General features: G+C 48.0%; 1 protein-coding gene across 2 annotated transcripts in view; it reads left to right on the top strand.

The window, feature by feature from the left end:
• LOC106574097 (copine-4) overlaps positions 1 to 18497 on the top strand; it is a 106937-nt gene extending 88440 nt beyond the window's left edge. For both annotated transcript variants that reach the window (XM_045712914.1, XM_045712913.1), the window contains 6 exons: positions 1618 to 1751; positions 2085 to 2139; positions 2829 to 2880; positions 13899 to 14032; positions 14241 to 14477; positions 17711 to 18497. In XM_045712914.1, the coding sequence (XP_045568870.1) occupies positions 1618 to 1751; positions 2085 to 2139; positions 2829 to 2880; positions 13899 to 14032; positions 14241 to 14477; positions 17711 to 17842 (744 nt within the window). In that variant the 3' untranslated portion in view covers positions 17843 to 18497. The remainder of the gene's footprint in view (positions 1 to 1617; positions 1752 to 2084; positions 2140 to 2828; positions 2881 to 13898; positions 14033 to 14240; positions 14478 to 17710) is intronic.
• Positions 18498 to 18726: the final 229 nt, after the last annotated feature.

Here is an 18726-nt window from a genome sequence, read left to right as displayed (position 1 = left end):
CACATTAACTTTTCCTTTTATTCCTACCACCTAAAAGGCGACCGGTTGATTTTGACATTTAAATGGGCTCCATACTTCCTTCAGATCCCTTGGCGAGAGTGTTAGGCTCTCTCTCTGTAACAGGCTGAACAACAGATGAGAAACGTTCTGCCTCAAACCGTTTCGACGAGGAACAATGTATCCATAGATCACAGACTTGAGAGAAAGAATCAAAGAGATTATTGATTTTAAATTAGGAGAAAAAGAATAAGAGATGACAAAAGAGAGAGGGGGGAACAAGCCCAACAGAGTAGAAGAGGATAGCAGAGCAGACAGAGTGGGATGGTGCATGTGTCAGATTGAGGGAGAGGTGTAAAGGAAAGTTGGGATGGTGTATATGTCAGAGCGATGGAGAGGTGTAAAGGGAAGGTGGGATGGTGTATGTGTCAGTGAGCGGTGTAAAGGGAAGGTGGGATGGTATATGTGTCAGATTGAGGGAGAGGTATAAAGGGAGGTGGGATGGTGTGTGTGTCAGAGTGAGGGAGAGGTGTAAAGGGAAGGTGGGATGGTGTATGTGTCAGAGTGAGAGGTGTAAAGGGAAGGTGGGATGGTGTATATGTCAGAGCGATGGAGAGGTGTAAAGGGAAGGTGGGATGGTGTATGTGTCAGAGTGAGAGGTGTAAAGGGAAGGTGGGATGGTGTATTTGTCAGAGTGAGGGAGAGGTGTAAAGGGAAGGTGGGATGGTGTGTGTGTCAGAGTGAGGGAGAGAGAGGTGTAAAGGGAAGGTGGGATGGTGTATGTGTCAGAGTGAGAGGTGTAAAGGGAAGGTGGGATGGTGTATGTGTCAGAGTGAGAGGTGTAAAGGGAAGGTGGGATGGTGTATGTGTCAGAGTGAGAGGTGTAAAGGGAAGGTGGGATGGTGTATATGTCAGAGCGATGGAGAGGTGTAAAGGGAAGGTGGGATGGTGTATGTGTCAGAGTGAGAGGTGTAAAGGGAAGGTGGGATGGTGTATTTGTCAGAGTGATGGAGAGGTGTAAAGGGAAGGTGGGATGGTGTATGTGTCAGAGTGAGAGGTGTAAAGGGAAGGTGGGATGGTGTATATGTCAGAGCGATGGAGAGGTGTAAAGGGAAGGTGGGATGGTGTATGTGTCAGAGTGAGAGGTGTAAAGGGAAGGTGGGATGGTGTATTCGTCAGAGTGAGGGAGAGGTGTAAAGGGAAGGTGGGATGGTGTGTGTGTCAGAGTGAGGGAGAGAGAGGTGTAAAGGGAAGGTGGGATGGTGTATGTGTCAGAGTGAGCGGTGTAAAAGGAAGGTGGGATGGTATATGTGTCAGAGCGATGGAGAGGTGTAAAGGGAAGGTGGGATGGTGTATGTGTCAGAGTGAGAGGTGTAAAGGGAAGGTGGGATGGTGTATGTGTCAGAGTGAGGGAAAGGTGTAAAGGGAAGGTGGGATGGTGTATGTGTCAGAGTGAGCGGTGTAAAGGGAAGGTGGGATGGTGTATGTGTCAGAGTGAGGGAAAGGTGTAAAGGGAAGGTGGGATGGTGTATGTGTCAGAGTGAGAGGTGTAAAGGGAAGGTACATACATTTGAGGTAATTGGAGTCAAACTCCCCTTTGATTGCCACTTGTCTTCCCAGGTAGCTATTGATTTCACCGCCTCGAATGGGGATCCTCACAACAGCTGCTCCCTACATTACATCCACCCATACCAGCCTAACGAGTACCTCAAAGCCCTGGTCGCTGTAGGGGAGATCTGCCAGGATTACGACAGGTGAGGCCAATCACACTCAGCCATTCGTTAACAGGTATTATGTAAAATGTTGTGCAATGACTGTTGCTCGTGACTTCAATGTTGATTCCTCCTCTCCTGAAAAAATAACTTTTCAAAGTTTGTGTGTGAAAGTTTCCTCTAGTTGTCCAGTGACTCAGAGGTTATGTAAATGAGAAGTCATTCAGAGCCCATGGTAGTCCTGGGTCGCCAGCAGAATGGACTTGTTTATGGGCATGTGATTCAGATAACAATCCCTGGCTCAGAATCAAGTGTGTCATCACTCAAATTATAATCACTCTTTTGTTTTCTGTCCCTGCATGCATTTCAATCCAGTGACAAAATGTTCCCAGCGTTTGGCTTCGGCGCTCAGATTCCGCCCGACTTCAAGGTAATTTCCAACCGTATTTTTCATAGAGTTGGGCTATGGCTCAGCCTCAGCAGGGTGTCGTAATCACTCCTGTGACGAGATGAGACGAGGTGAGACTCTGGCTCTGCTCTCCTGCTTCTGTAGTGATTACGAAAGCCCCCGCTGGCCCCCTTTCTGGACCCCGCTGGCCCTCGTTGGCCTCTGCTCTGCTCTGTTCTGTCACACAGAATGGGCCTGTCCAGCCCAGGGTTCTTTTCAGCTGGATTGACTTTCTGAGTCACTAAACTGTGTCCAGCAGGAAATAATTGACATTCTGCCTGGGTGACTGGTGCTCCCGCTGGCTGACACATGATGCTGCCTCTGGTCCAGAGAGGATGGGAGGGGGGGTGCCATGGCTCGCAACTATGCTAATTATCCAACCCACAAAAATGCATCAATCAACTTTTAAATTTGATTGTGTGAGTGATTGCGTCTGGCCAACTGTGTTAGTGTGTTAGTGTGTTAGTGTGTGTGTGTGTGTGTGTGTGTGTGTGTGTGTGTGTGTGTGTGTGTGTGTGTGTGTGTGTGTGTGTGTGTGTGTGTGTGTGCGTGCGTGCGTGCGTGCGTGCGTGCGTGCGTGCGTGCGTGCGTGCGTGCGTGCGTGTGTGTGTGTGTTCTTTTGACTCACTGTTCCATGATGATCAAAGTCCATATTTTTCATCTTCCTCCAGGTTTCCCATGATTTTGCAGTGAATTTTAATGAGGAAAACCCAGAATGTGCAGGTAGGTGCTTTGCCTCAAACAGATTAGAGGTTCACCCTGCCTTTCAAATCAGACTGTCAAAATGCTTTATTTCAAATGCTCATCACCAGCTCTGGGGTGGGTGGTTACCTTAAATTTGCAAAATTGTGGTCAATTTCCCCCTGCAACTATTAAATATTAAAAGCACAAATATACCTTTAATAACACATTAACCAGATAATAAAACATTTTACATTTTTTTTTACATTTTAGTCATTTAGCAGACACTCTTATCCAGAGCGACTTACAGTAGTGAATACATACATTTCATACATGTATTTTTCTCCGTACTGGTCCCCCGTGGGAATCGAACCCACAACCCTGGCGTTGCAAACACCATGCTCTACCAACTGAACCACATTATACCTTTAATAACACATTAACCAGATAATAAAACCACATTTTATCTTTAATAACACATTAACCAGATAATAAAACCACATTATACCTTTAATAACACATTAACCAGATAATAAAACCACATTATACCTTTAATAACATATTAACCAGATAATAAAACCACATTATACCTTTAATAACATATTAACCAGATAATAAAACCACATTATACCTTCAATAACACATTAACCAGATAATAAAATCACATTATATCTTTAATAACACATTAACCAGATAATAAAACCACATTATATCTTTAATAACACATTAACCAGATAATAAAACCACATTATACCTTTAATAACATATTAACCAGATAATAAAACCACATTATACCTTTAATAACACATTAACCAGATAATAAAATCACATTATATCTTTAATAACACATTAACCAGATAATAAAACCACATTATATCTTTAATAACACATTAACCAGATAATAAAACCACATTTTATCTTTAATAACACATTAACCAGATAATAAAACCACATTTTACCTTTAATAACACATTAAACAGATAATAAAACCACATTTTACCTTTAATAACACATTAAACAGATAATAAACCACATTTATCACATTTTCTCTTCATGCCGGCCCAAACACTTTGTAGGGATGCATCAATAAAACGTTTTAACAGGGAGTCTACAGTCGTTCAGAATCGAAACTGCATGAAATGAAATGTATGAACTGTATTCACTACTGTAAGTCGCTCTGGATAAGAGCGTCTGCTAAATGACTGAAATGTAAATGTAAATGTAAGGAAAATGTTGAACAGCCAAAGGTGACCTGCATAAAGTCCCACAGACAGGCCTGGATGAAGCTGCTGTCATCGCACACCACAGGGGATCAACATACGTAAATCAACCTGGTGGCAGCCAGCCTTCCTTTCTTGACATTAAAGTTGACTGTTAATGTTAAATACCCTGACTGCCCCACAGGGACATCATGTCTGGAGGAGAGAGGCCAGGTCTGTGCTGTAGTCAGATAATGAGCCCCGAGGGGGAGAACTACCGCACAGATACTGGGGTTGGTAACGGTTAGAGAGGCGAGCCAGCAACCGCAGCGTTTGCTGTGAACACCGAGTCTGTACCAGCTTTATTTGACTGTTTTACTGTGAACCCTGAGGCTGTACCAGCTTTATTTGACTGTTTTACTGTGAACGCTGAGGCTATACCAGCTTTATTTGACTGTTTTACTGTGAACGCTGAGGCTGTACCAGCTTTATTTGACTGTTTTACTGTGAACGCTGAGGCTGTACCAGCTTTATTTGATTGTTTTAACAATGGCCAAGTAGTAGGCTACTGTGGCTATTTGATTGTAATGTACACTATATATACGTAAGTATGTGGACATCCTTTCAAATGAGTGGATTCGGCTATTTCCGCCACACCCATTGCTGACAGGTGAAAAAATCGAGCACACAGCCATGCAATCTCCATAGACAAACATTGGCTGTAGAATGGCCTTACTGAAAAGCTCAGTGACTTTCAGCCGACCATTAGGGTCAGGGCTGGTCAGGGAGGCCACGGTGCCACTGGACATGGTAACGCAGGGGGATCATGGGGAACGGATTAGTCTCTTCCTCATTGATTCGCCTGCGTTTCCGGTGGTGCTGGGGATTCCCTGGCTGGCCAATCACAATCCTGATATTTCGTGGAAACAGGGGGCTCTCAGAGGGTGGTCAGAGGAGTGTTCAGGCAGGTGTAAAGGAGTTTCCATCGGTGCGACGACGGTGTAGAGTCCAGACCAGGTTTCCACTGTGCGCATTCCCTCTGAATATGCCGATTTGGCTATCGCCTTCTGTAAAAAGAGGGCGACCCGATTACCACCTCATCGACGAGGGGATTGTGTGATAAACCTCCAGGTAAACGCTACACTTCCCAGGAGTCACGTGGACCCATTGTCACAAGAGGAAACGTTGGCTATGGAGACATATGTCACGGAATCTCTGAGACAGGGATACATTCGGCCCTCCATGTCACCTGTCTCCTCGAGTTTCTTTTTCGTGAAGAAAAAGGATGGAGGTCTGCGTCCGTGCATTGATTATCGAGGTCTAAATTCCATCACAGTAGGGTTTAGTTACCCGCTACCTCTCATCGCTACGGCGGTGGAATCATTTCACGGAGCGCGTTTTTTCACGAAACTGGATCTCAGGAGCCCGTACAATCTGGTGCGTATCCGGGGAGGAGACGAGTGGAAAACCGCGTTTAGTACCACATCGGGCCACTATGAGTACCTCGTCATGCCGTATGGGTTAAAGAATGCTCCAGCCGTGTTTCAATCCTTTGTCGACGAGATTCTCAGGGACCTGCACGGGCAGGGTGTGGTGGTGTATATTGATGACATCCTGATCTATTCCGCCATACGCGCCGCGCATGTCTCCCTGGTGCGCAAGGTGCTTGGGCGACTGCTGGAGCATGACCTGTATGTTAAGGCTGAGAAATGTGTGTTTTTCAAACGAGCCGTGTCCTTCCTGGGGTATCGCATTTCCACCTCAAGGGTGGTGATGGAGTGTGACCGCGTTAAAGCCGTGCGTAATTGGCCGACTCCGACCACGGTAAAGGAGGTGCAGCAGTTCTTAGGGTTTGCCAATTACTACCGGAGGTTTATCCGGGGCTTTGGTCAAGTGGCTGCTCCCATTACCTCACTGCTGAAGGGGGGTCCGGCGCACTTGCGCTGGTCAGCAGAGGCGAACAGAGCGTTCAGTCGTCTGAAGGAGCTGTTTACCGACGCTCCCGTGCTGGCTCATCCGGACCCCTCTTTGGCATTCATAGTGGAGGTGGACGCGTCCGAGACTGGGGTGGGGGCCGTGCTATCACAGCGCTCAGGCACACCACTCAAACTCCGCCCGTGCGCTTTCTTTTCTAGGAAGCTCGGGCCGGCGGAGCATAACTATGACGTGGGGGACCGGGAGTTGTTAGCTGTGGTCAAGGCTCTGAAAGTGTGGAGACATTGGCTTGAGGGGGCTAAGCACCCTTTCCTCATCTGGACTGACAACCGTAATCTCGAGTACATCCGGGCAGCTAGGAGACTGAATCCACGTCAGGCCAGGTGGGCCATGTTCTTTACCCGTTTCCGGTTCACTATCTCTTATCGGCCAGGTTCACAGAACACGAAGTCCGACGCACTGTCCCGCCTATATGACACTGAGGAGAGGGCCATCGATCCAACTCCCATCCTCCCAGCGTCGTGCTTGGTAGCACCGGTGGTATGGGAGGTGGACGCGGAGATCGAGCGGGCGTTACGGTTGGAACCTGCACCATCTCAGTGTCCGGCAGGTGTTCAGTACGTGCCGCTTGGTGTCCGTGATCAATTGATTCGATGGGCCCATAATCTCCCCTCTTCGGGTCACCCTGGGATCGAGAGGACAGTGCGGAACCTGAGGGGAAAGTACTGGTGGCCCACCCTGGTAAAGGACGTGCGGTTTTATGTTTCCTCCTGCTCGGTGTGCGCTCAGAGCAAGGCTCCTCGACACCTGCCTAGAGGGAAATTACACCCCCTCCCCGTTCCACAGCGGCCGTGGTCGCACTTGTTAGTGGACTTCCTCACCGACCTTCCCTTATCTCAGGGGAACACCACAATCCTGGTCGTTGTGGATCGGTTCTCGAAGTCCTGCCGTCTCATCCCGTTGCCAGGTCTCCCTACGGCTCTGCAGACTGCGGAGGCCCTGTTTACCCATGTCTTCCGGCACTACGGGGTGCCCGAGGACATCGTTTCTGATCGAGGTCCCCAGTTCTCGTCCAGAGTTTGGAGGGCGTTCATGGAACGGTTGGGGGTCTCGGTCAGCCTGACCTCGGGTTTCCACCCCGAAAGTAATGGGCAGGTGGAGAGAGTGAACCAAGAGGTGGGTAGGTTTCTAAGGACGTATTGCCGGGACCGGCCCAGGGAGTGGGCGAGATACGTCCCATGGGCAGAGGTAGCCCAAAACTCCCTACATCACTCATCGACCAATATGTCACCGTTTCAGTGCGTGTTGGGCTACCAGCCGGTCCTGGCTCCATGGCACCAGAGCCAGACCGAGGCTCCTGCGGTGGAGGAGTGGGTGCAGCGCTCGAAGGACACTTGGAGAGCCGTCCAAGACGCACTCACTAAGGCGAGTGGATGGCAGAAGAAGAGCGCTGACCAGCACCGCAGTGAGACCCCTGTGTTTGCACCAGGGGATCGAGTCTGGCTTTCGGCTCGAAACCTACCCCTCCGCTTGCCCTGCCGGAAGCTGGGCCCGCAGTGTGTAGGGACGTTTAAAGTCCTGAGGAGGATAAACGAGGTGTGTTACCGGTTACAACTTCCATCTTACTACCGTATTAACCCCTCGTTTCATGTGTCTCTCCTCAGGCCGGTGGTGGCTGGTCCCATGCAGGAAGGTGAGGTGCCGGAGGTCACTCCACCCCCGCTGGACATTGGTGGGTCCCCGGCGTATAAGATGCGCGCCATTCTGGACTCCAGACTTCGGGCGGGGGGCCTACAGTACCTCGTCGACTGGGAGGGGTACGGCGCGGAGGAGAGGTGCTGGGTACCTAGGAAGGACATTTTGGACCCCTCACTACTGAGGGAATTCCATCGCCTTCATGGGATCGCCCTGCGCCTCGTCCTCCGGGTCGCCCTCGAGGCCGGTGGCGGCGCGCTGCGGGAGCCGCGCGTCAGGAGGGGGGTACTGTCATAAATCCCACCGAAGGTGGCTCCCCTGCCTGCTCGGGCGGCGCTCGGTGGTCGTCGTCGCCGGCCTACTAGCTGCCGCTGATCCCTTTTTCCTTTTCGTTTGGTATGTCTTATTGTTTGCACCTGTTCCTTATTTGTGTCTCTTGATTTATGGTTATTTAAGCCTGTTTAGCCCGCCCAGGTTTGTGCGGGATTATTTTCGTCAGAGTTTTTTTGTTGTTGGATGTGCTGGCGATCTGCTTGTGTTGTTTTATTATGCGTACTGTGGACCCGTTGTATTTGGGCACTTCGCTATTCACGCCGGTTGTTGGCGTCGACCGTTTTTTCGTAATTAAGGAATAAACACATTTTTCCTTACCTCTGCTCTCTGCGCCTGACTCCTACCACCACTCCTAGAAATCGCTGACAGGCTGCGTGGTCCCATGGTGTTTATACTTGCGTACTACACATCCACAGGTACACCTCCAATTGACTCAAATTATGTCAATTAGCCTTTCAGAAGCTTCTAAAGCTATGACATCATTTTCTGGAATTTTCCAAGTTGTTTAAAGACAGTCAATTTAGTGTATGTAAACTTCTGACCCACTGGAATTGTGATACAGTGAATTATAATCGAAATAACCTGTCTGTAAACAATAGTTCGACAAATTACTTGTCTTTTGCACAAGGTAGATGTCCTAACCGACTTGCCAAAACTATAGTTTGTTAACAAGAAATTTGTGGAGTGGTTGAAGAACGAGTTTTAATGACTCCAACCTAAGTGTATGTAAACTTCCCACTTCAAGTGTATCATTATCAAGTGAATATGATTCTCCTTGAAAAGTGAGGCTTCATTCTCATAGAATGAGTTAAATATGTTACAAAGTTGCCAAGTTTAATTCAATTGATCTCATTTGATCTATCCAGCTCACCTGCACACAGCCCTAACACTTTTTCACACACTGTAGAAGAATAGACTATAAGAATAGCTTTTATTTTTTTCAGCTTTTCAGCTAATCCTCCACTTTCTACCTTGTATTCGTGTCACTCTATTATCTTGCTTGTTTTGATTGGCAGCTGCCCTGGATGGGTGGAGAGGAGCCAGACAGGTTCTGATCCATTCCAGAGATTCTTGCCAGGAAAGCAGCCAGGAATAGATCAGTCTCAGTACTCCTCTGTCAGGCAAGCTTCCAGCCCACCTCCCAAGGCAGAGGGCATAGCTTGCAGTTTTTCATGCAAGAAAACTGACTGTCGTACAGATGCTGTTAGATGTGGACACACACCAATGCAGTCAAACACTGTCTTCCTTTGTGCCTGTACCAATTATTGATATCTGTTTGAAGGTGAAAGTTTGCATTACTGTTGGTAGAGGGAGTGGCAAGCTGAGACTGCCTGTGTGTGTACGTGCCGGTGTTTGTGCTTGTGTAAGATACACTATATGTACAAAAGTATGTGGACACCCCTTCAAATGAGTGGAATTGGCTATTACAGCCACACCTGTTGCTGACAGGTGTATAAAATCAAGCACACAGTCATACAAAAACATTGGCAGTAGAATGTCCTTACTGAAGAGCTCAGTAACTTTCAATGTGGCATCGTCATAGGATGCCACCTTTCCAACAAGTCAGTTCGTCAAATTTCTGCCCTGCTAGCACTGCTCCGGTCAACTGTATGTGCTGTTATTGTGAAGTGGAAACGTCTAGGAGCAACAATGGCTCAGCTGCGACGTGGTATGCCACAAGCTCACAGAACTGGAAGAACCTATCATGTTTAAACCATCTGTCCTCGGTTGCAACACTCACTACCGAGTTCCAAACTGCCTCTGGAAGTAACATCAGCACAATAATTATTCGTCAGGAGCTTCATGAAATGGGTTTCCATGGCTGAGCAGCCGCACACAGGCCTAAGATAACCATGTGCAATGCCAAATGTAAAGTTTGGAGAAGGAGGAATAAAAGTTGCGTCTGTTTTTCATGGTTCGGGCTAGGCCCCTTAGCTCCAGTGAAGGGAAATCTTAAGGCTACAGCATACAATGACAATCTCGACGATTATGTGCTTCCAACTTTGTGGCAATAGTTTGGGGAAGGCCCTTTCCTGTTTCAGCATGACAATGAGATGTTTGACGAGCAGGTGTCCACATCCACATTGCAGTATAGTGGTCAGTAATCAGACCTCCAGATGTCTGCAGTATAGTGGTCAGTAATCAGACCTCTAGATGTCTGCAGTATAGTGGTCAGTGATCAGACCTCCAGATGTCTGCAGTATAGTGGTCAGTAATCAGACCTCCAGATGTCTGCAGTATAGTGGTCAGTAATCAGACCTCCAGATGTCTGCAGTATAGTGGTCAGTAATCAGACCTCCAGATGTCTGCAGTATAGTGATCAGTAATCAGACCTCCAGATGTCTACAGTATAGTGGTCAGTAATCAGACCTCCAGATGTCTGCAGTATAGTGGTCAGTAATCAGACCTCCAGATGTCTGCAGTATAGTGGTCAGTAATCAGACCTCCAGATGTCTGCAGTATAGTGGTCAGTAATCAGACCTCCAGATGTCTACAGTATAGTGGTCAGTAATCAGACCTCCAGATGTCTGCAGTATAGTGGTCAGTAATCAGACCTCCAGATGTCTGCAGTATAGTGGTCAGTAATCAGACCTCCAGATGTCTGCAGTATAGTGGTCAGTAATCAGACCTCCAGATGTCTGCAGTATAGTGGTCAGTAATCAGACCTCCAGATGTCTTAATGTTGCTGCTCTACACCTCTCCACACACTCACACTCTCATACCCTCAGGAGAGCCTCTCACTGATAATGAAATCTCTCTCTCTCTCTGTGTGGACCCACTCCAATTAAATTCTCATACCACCCCAACAGATCCACAGATGACGTAACCTCTATTGCATTCAACACTGCCCTCTCCCATGTGAGAACACAGTTCATCGACTACAGCTCAGCGTTCAACACCATAGTGCCCACAAATCTCATCACTAAACTCAGGACCCTTGGACTGAACACTACCGTCTGAAACTGGATCTTGGACTTCCTGACAGTCCGCCCCCAGGTGATGAGGGTAGGCACCAACACATCTGCCACGCTAACCCTCAACAAGGGCCCCCTCAGGAGTGTGTGCTTAGTCCCCTCCTGTACTCCCTGTTCAGCCACGACTGCCTGGCCGCTCACGACTCATCATTATGTTGGGTGACGACACGACCCGATGAGACAGCCTATAGGGAGGAGGCCAGGACAACAACCTCTCCCTCAATATCAACAAGACAAAGGAGCTAATTGTGGACTACAGGCAACAGAGGGCAGAGCACACCCCCATCCACATCGACAGGGCTGTAGTGGAGCGTGTCAAGAGCTTTAACCTCTTGGGGCTAGGTGGGACGCTAGCGTGCCACCCGTGGTGCACTCCATCAACAGCAGGTGCATTTCAAGAGCGGCAAATTTGAATCCAAATAAATGTCAAAATTCAAATTTTTCAAAAATACAACTATGTTACACCATTTGAAAGATAAACATCTCCTTAATCTAACCACGTTTTACGATTTCAAAAAGGTTTTACGGCGAAAGCATAAATTTAGAGTATGTTAGGACAGTACATTTACAAGAGTTGTGTGTAATGTTTTGTCAAGTCAAAGACAGGGTCACCAAAACCATAAAACCAGCTAAAATGATACACTAACCTTTTACAATCTCCATCAGATGACACTCCTAGGACATTATGTTAGACAATGCATGCATTTTTAGTTCTATCAAGTTGATATTTATATCCAAAAACAGCGTTTTACTATGGCATTGATGTTGAGGAAATCGTTTCCCTCCAATAACCGGCAGTCAAGTCAGCGTCACAAATTAAATAATTAAAATTAGAAAACATTGGTAAAATATTATATTGTCATTTAAAGAATTATAGATTTACATCTTTTGAACGCAATCAACTTGCCAGATTTAAAAATAACCTTACTGGGAAATCACACTTTGCAATAATCTGAGCACTGTGCCCAGAAAAATACGCGTTGCGATACAGACTAGACGTCATGTTGGGGAGATCTAAAATCGAAAATACTATGTAAATAATCCATTACCTTTGATTCTCTTCATCAGATGTCACTTCCAGGTATCACAGGTCCATAACGAATGTAGTTTTGTTCAAAAAAGCTCATCATTTATGTCCAAAAATCTCCGTCTCGTTAGCACATGATGTAAGCCAGCCGGACTTCTCGTCATGAACGAGGGGAAAAAATATATTTCCGTTCGTTCAAACATGTCAAACGTTGTATAGCATAAATCATTAGGGCCTTTTTAACCAGAACATGAATAATATTCAAGGTGGACGAATGCATAGTCTTTTATAACGTATTGGAACGAGGGTACCCAACATGAAGTAGCGCGCCAGGTGTCTAATGGGACATCACCGTTCCATGGCTCTTGTTCGGTCAGATCTCCCTCCAGAAGACTCAAAACACTTTGTAAAGGCTGGTGACATCTAGTGGAAGCAATAGGAAGTGCCAAAATATTCCTAAACCCCTGTGTTTTTCAATGGGATAGGTTTAAAGTCAATACAACACATCAGGTATCCACTTCCTGTCAGAAAATGTCTCAGGGTTTTGCCTGCCAAATGAGTTCTGTTATACTCACAGACACCATTCAAACAGTTTTGGAAACTTTAGAGTGTTTTCTATCCATATATAATAAGTATATGCATATTCTAGTTACTGGGTAGGATTAGTAACCAGATTAAATCGGGTACATTTTTTTTATCCAGACGTGCAAATGCTGCCCCCTAGACCCAACAGGTTAAGCTCCTTAGTGTCCACATCACTAAGGAATTAGCATAGCCTCTTCCCCCTCTACAGCTGCACCATTGAGAGTGTCTTGACTGGCTGCATCACCACTTGGTATCCGACCGCAAGGCGCTTCAGAGGATATTGTGTGTACGGCCCAGTACATCACTGGGGCTGAGTTCCCTGCTATCCAGGACCTCTATACCAGGTGGTGTCAGAGAAAGACTCCAGCCACCAAAGTCATATACTGTTCTCCCTGCTTCTGCACAGAGAGTGGTACTGAATTCTGGAACTAACAGGACCCGGCACACAGCTTTTACCCCCAAGCCATAAGACTGCTAAATAGTTAACCAAATAGCTACCCAGACTATCTGCATTGACACTCTTTTGAGTCATTACATACACTGCTGCTACTGTTTATTATATATCCTGTTGCCTAGTCACTTTACCCCTACCTATATGTACATATCTACCTCAATTACCTCGTACCCATGCACATTGACTCAGTACTGGTACCCTGTGTATATAGCCAAGTTATCCTTACTCATTGTGGATTTATTCCAAGTGTTATAATTTGTTAAAATCTTTCTCTCTACATTTTTGAAAAGGGCCTTTAAGCCCTTTAGTCTACACTAGCTGTGGTGTGTGTGTGTGTGTGTGTGTGTGTGTGTGTGTGTGTGTGTGTGTGTGTGTGTGTGTGTGTGTGTGTGTGTGTGTGTGTGTGTGTGTGTGTGTGTGTGTGTGTGTGTGTGTGTGTGTGTGTGTGCACGCACAGTGAGGTCTTGATGGAGGGGTTGTTAATTAAGTGACATTTTCCAAAGATGTGTGTGACCTCAAATGCCCACTCAATCAGAAAATAGCATTACTTCTGCTGCTTGGCCTAATGGGAGGCCACTGCTGTGATCCATGTAGTGGTGAGAAGAGATAAATACAAGTCAATGCAGCTGTGAAGGTAACTAACTATTCACAGAGTGACTGCTTCCCTCAAAGTGAAAAATATCCTCGAATATCATGGGTCTCAATTACTCCACAAAGATACCTTCACACCTGTGTGCATTGCTGTTCGTCGTGTGTCCCCAAATACCCAGAGTTCTCCAGAAGTATATGGCTATGTGAGTGTTACTGTGTGTGTGTGTTATTCTGTGTTTTTCCAACATATGTCTATGGGTGTGCAGGTATCCAAGGGGTGGTGGAGGCCTATCAGACATGCCTTCCTAAGCTTCAGCTCTACGGCCCCACCAACATCGCCCCCATCATCCAGAAAGTAGCCAGCTCTGCTTCACAGGAAATGCACACCAAGGAGGCCATGGTAAGCTAGCTGTCAGTTGTCCTCCTCTCCTTGGAACCAATCGATTTGGATCATAGCTTGAACCTAGCTTGAGCTTAAATCATGTATTGATGTCAATGGGAGACTTGGCAACATTTTAGAGTTATGCTCAACATGTATTTCCAACACACCCCACAGACATTGCTCTTTCACGTTTCTCCCCAGTCATTGACTTCCTTTATCTCTGCAGCAGTACTTCATTCTGCTCATCCTAACGGACGGAGTGATCACAGACATGGCAGACACCCGCGAGGCTATCGTCCAAGCCTCCCACTTGCCCATGTCCATCATCATTGTAGGCGTGGGAAGTGCTGACTTCAGTGACATGCAGATGCTGGATGGAGATGACGGGATCCTTCGCTCGCCCAAGGGGGAGCCCTGCCTACGAGACATCGTCCAGTTCGTCCCCTTCCGCAACTTCAAACATGTGAGTCTTTACTGGAACTGGCAGGGTTACCTGAGGAACTGGCAGGGTTACCTGAGGAACTGGGAGGGTTACCTGAGGAACTGGGAGGGTTACCTGAGGAACTGGGAGGGTTACCTGAGGAACTGGGAGGGTTACCTGAGGAACTGGGAGGGTTACCTGAGGAACTGGGAGGTTACCTGAGGAACTGGGAGGTTACCCGAGGAACTGGGAGGTTACCTGAGGAACTGGGAGGTTACCTGAGGAACTGGGAGGGTTACCTGAGGAACTGGGAGGGTTACCTGAGGAACTGGGAGGGTTACCTGAGGAACTGGGAGGTTACCTGAGGAACTGGGAGGTTACCTGAGGAACTGGGAGGTTACCTGAGGAACTGGGAGGTTACCTGAGGAACTGGGAGGGTTACCTGAGGAACTGGGAGGGTTACCTGAGGAACTGGGAGGTTACCTGAGGAACTGGGAGGTTACCTGAGGAACTGGGAGGGTTACCTGAGGAACTGGGAGGTTACCTGAGGAACTGGGAGGGTTACCTGTGGAACTGGCAGGGTTACCTGAGGAACTGGGAGGTTACCTGAGGAACTGGGAGGTTACCTGAGGAACTGGGAGGGTTACCTGAGGAACTGGGAGGGTTACCTGAGGAACTGGGAGGTTACCTGAGGAACTGGCAGGGTTACCTGAGGAACTGGGAGGGTTACCTGAGGAACTGGGAGGGTTACCTGAGGAACTGGGAGGTTACCTGAGGAACTGGGAGGGTTACCTGAGGAACTGGGAGGTTACCCGAGGAACTGGGAGGTTACCTGAGGAACTGGCAGGGTTACCTGAGGAACTGGGAGGGTTACCTGAGGAACTGGGAGGTTACCTGAGGAACTGGCAGGGTTACCTGAGGAACTGGGAGGGTTACCTGAGGAACTGGGAGGTTACCTGAGGAACTGGGAGGGTTACCTGAGGAACTGGGAGGGTTACCTGAGGAACTGGCAGGGTTACCTGAGGAACTGGGAGGGTTACCTGAGGAACTGGGAGGGTTACCTGAGGAACTGGGAGGTTACCTGAGGAACTGGGAGGGTTACCTGAGGAACTGGGAGGGTTACCTGAGGAACTGGGAGGGTTACCTGAGGAACTGGGAGGTTACCTGAGGAACTGGGAGGGTTACCTGAGGAACTGGGAGGGTTACCTGAGGAACTGGGAGGTTACCTGAGGAACTGGGAGGGTTACCTGAGGAACTGGCAGGGTTACCTGAGGAACTGGGAGGTTACCTGAGGAACTGGGAGGGTTACCTGAGGAACTGGGAGGGTTACCTGAGGAACTGGGAGGGTTACCTGAGGAACTGGGAGGGTTACCTGAGGAACTGGGAGGGTTACCTGAGGAACTGGGAGGTTACCTGAGGAACTGGGAGGTTACCTGAGGAACTGGGAGGGTTACCTGAAGAACTGGGAGGGTTACCTGAGGAACTGGGAGGTTACCTGAGAAACTGGGAGGTTACCTGAGGAACTGGGAGGTTACCTGAGGAACTGGGAGGTTACCTGAGAAACTGGGAGGGTTACCTGAGGAACTGGGAGGGTTACCTGAGGAACTGGGAGGGTTACCTGAGGAACTGGGAGGGTTACCTGAGGAACTGGGAGGTTACCTGAGGAACTGGGAGGGTTACCTGAGGAACTGGGAGGGTTACCTGAGGAACTGGGAGGGTTACCTGAGGAACTGGGAGGGTTACCTGAGGAACTGGGAGGTTACCTGAGGAACTGGGAGGGTTACCTGAGGAACTGGGAGGGTTACCTGAGGAACTGGGAGGGTTACCTGAGGAACTGGGAGGGTTACCTGAGGAACTGGGAGGGTTACCTGAGGAACTGGGAGGTTACCTGAGGAACTGGGAGGGTTACCTGAGGAACTGGGAGGGTTACCTGAGGAACTGGGAGGTTACCTGAGGAACTGGGAGGGTTACCTGAGGAACTGGGAGGGTTACCTGAGGAACTGGGAGGTTACCTGAGGAACTGGGAGGGTTACCTGAGGAACTGGGAGGTTACCTGAGAAACTGGGAGGGTTACCTGAGGAACTGGGAGGTTACCTGAGGAACTGGGAGGGTTACCTGAGGAACTGGGAGGGTTACCTGAGGAACTGGGAGGTTACCTGAGGAACTGGGAGGGTTACCTGAGGAACTGGGAGGTTACCTGAGGAACTGGGAGGGTTACCTGAGAAACTGGGAGGGTTACCTGAGGAACTGGGAGGGTTACCTGTGGAACTGGCAGGGTTACCTGAGGAACTGGGAGGTTACCTGAGGAACTGGCAGGGTTACCTGAGGAACTGGGAGGGTTACCTGAGGAACTGGGAGGTTACCTGAGGAACTGGGAGGTTACCTGAGGAACTGGCAGGGTTACCTGAGGAACTGGGAGGGTTACCTGAGGAACTGGGAGGGTTACCTGAGGAACTGGGAGGGTTACCTGAGGAACTGGGAGGGTTACCTGAAGAACTGGGAGGGTTACCTGAGGAACTGGGAGGGTTACCTGAGGAACTGGGAGGGTTACCTGAGGAACTGGGAGGGTTACCTGAGGAACTGGGAGGTTACCTGAGGAACTGGGAGGGTTACCTGAGGAACTGGGAGGGTTACCTGAAGAACTGGGAGGGTTACCTGAGGAAATGGGAGGTTACCTGAGGAACTGGGAGGTTACCTGAGAAACTGGGAGGGTTACCTGAGGAACTGGGAGGGTTACCTGAGGAACTGGGAGGGTTACCTGAGGAACTGGCAGGGTTACCTGAGGAACTGGGAGGGTTACCTGAGGAACTGGGAGGGTTACCTGAGGAACTGGGAGGGTTACCTGAGGAACTGGGAGGGTTACCTGAGGAACTGGGAGGGTTACCTGAGGAACTGGGAGGGTTACCTGAGGAACTGGGAGGTTACCTGAGGAACTGGGAGGTTACCTGAGAAACTGGGAGGGTTACCTGAGGAACTGGGAGGTTACCTGAGGAACTGGGAGGTTACCTGAGGAACTGGGAGGTTACCTGAGGAACTGGGAGGTTACCTGAGGAACTGGGAGGTTACCTGAGAAACTGGGAGGTTACCTGAGGAACTGGGAGGTTACCTGAGGAACTGGCAGGGTTACCTGAGGAACTGGGAGGGTTACCTGAGGAACTGGGAGGGTTACCTGAGGAACTGGGAGGGTTACCTGAGGAACTGGGAGGTTACCTGAGGAACTGGGAGGTTACCTGAGTGTTACAGGAAGAGACAGGTTTCTCTCTGTCCATCTCCAGGGCTCACCGGCAGAGCTGGCGAAGACTGTCCTAGCAGAAGTGCCCAACCAGGTGGTTGACTACTACAACAACAAGGGCATCAAGCCCAAAGTGCCCAGCGAGTTCGAGTCTTCCAGGACATTCGCCCCCTGAGAGGAGGGGCCCAACGCACTCGTTACGACAGACAACACCTTATGCTGACTAACTGAAAAGTTTACTGTTTTGCTCTTCGTTTGTTTGTTCTTTTCATTGTGCATGCGTGGCCTCCGAGGCTTGCATCTGTAAAGCAACTGTATCATTCAAAGCATTGGTATGATGGGGGACACACACAAACGAACAACCAAACTGACATCCCTATAGACAAACATTCAACTATCGATGAAGGAATGTACAGAACACCCCCGTTCCTTTTTTTATAAGAGTTTGTTGAGATTTTGCTAAATTTCTTGATATTCATACATTGTAAAACATTTTGGACCACAGTGAATGAACTAGCTACCTGCGTTTAAAAACGTCTGCGTCCTCAGAAGTCCATATTGCAGATCAGGCAGATGCATGAACTGTTGTTTTGCATGCTGATAATAAAGCAGTTTTCTCATGGTTCATGTTGTTTTCTTAGTGAACAACAGAGTTGACAGTATTGTAGGGATAAAGGACATTCTACTATGAAGCATGTTGACAGCACATATTTAGTATTCTGGGAAGTTCACTGGAGAATATTATGGGCACATAATTTGCCGTTGTTATGTTACAATGCAGTATTCTGTGAAATTATGAATTACTTATAATAATAAAAGCTTTATCAATATGCTTGTGACTTGTACTGTTAAAAAAACCTATTGGGTTTCAAGTCAAAAACATCATTGGAATTGTGGTCATATCAATTTCCATTCATTCTATGAAAAATCCATAGAAAATGCAGAGAACTGAATTGGCAGAATTTGTATATTTTGGTGTGCATGTCAAAGTAGTCAAAGAAATTGGGAATTGGGGTCACTTTCTTAGCATTTCCAATGCATTCTATTGATTTAAAAACC

Source organism: Salmo salar, chromosome ssa02 (genome assembly GCF_905237065.1).
Source record: "Salmo salar chromosome ssa02, Ssal_v3.1, whole genome shotgun sequence".
NCBI classification, from domain to species: Eukaryota; Metazoa; Chordata; class Actinopteri; order Salmoniformes; family Salmonidae; genus Salmo; species Salmo salar.
This window is presented reverse-complemented; position numbering and strand designations above follow the sequence as displayed.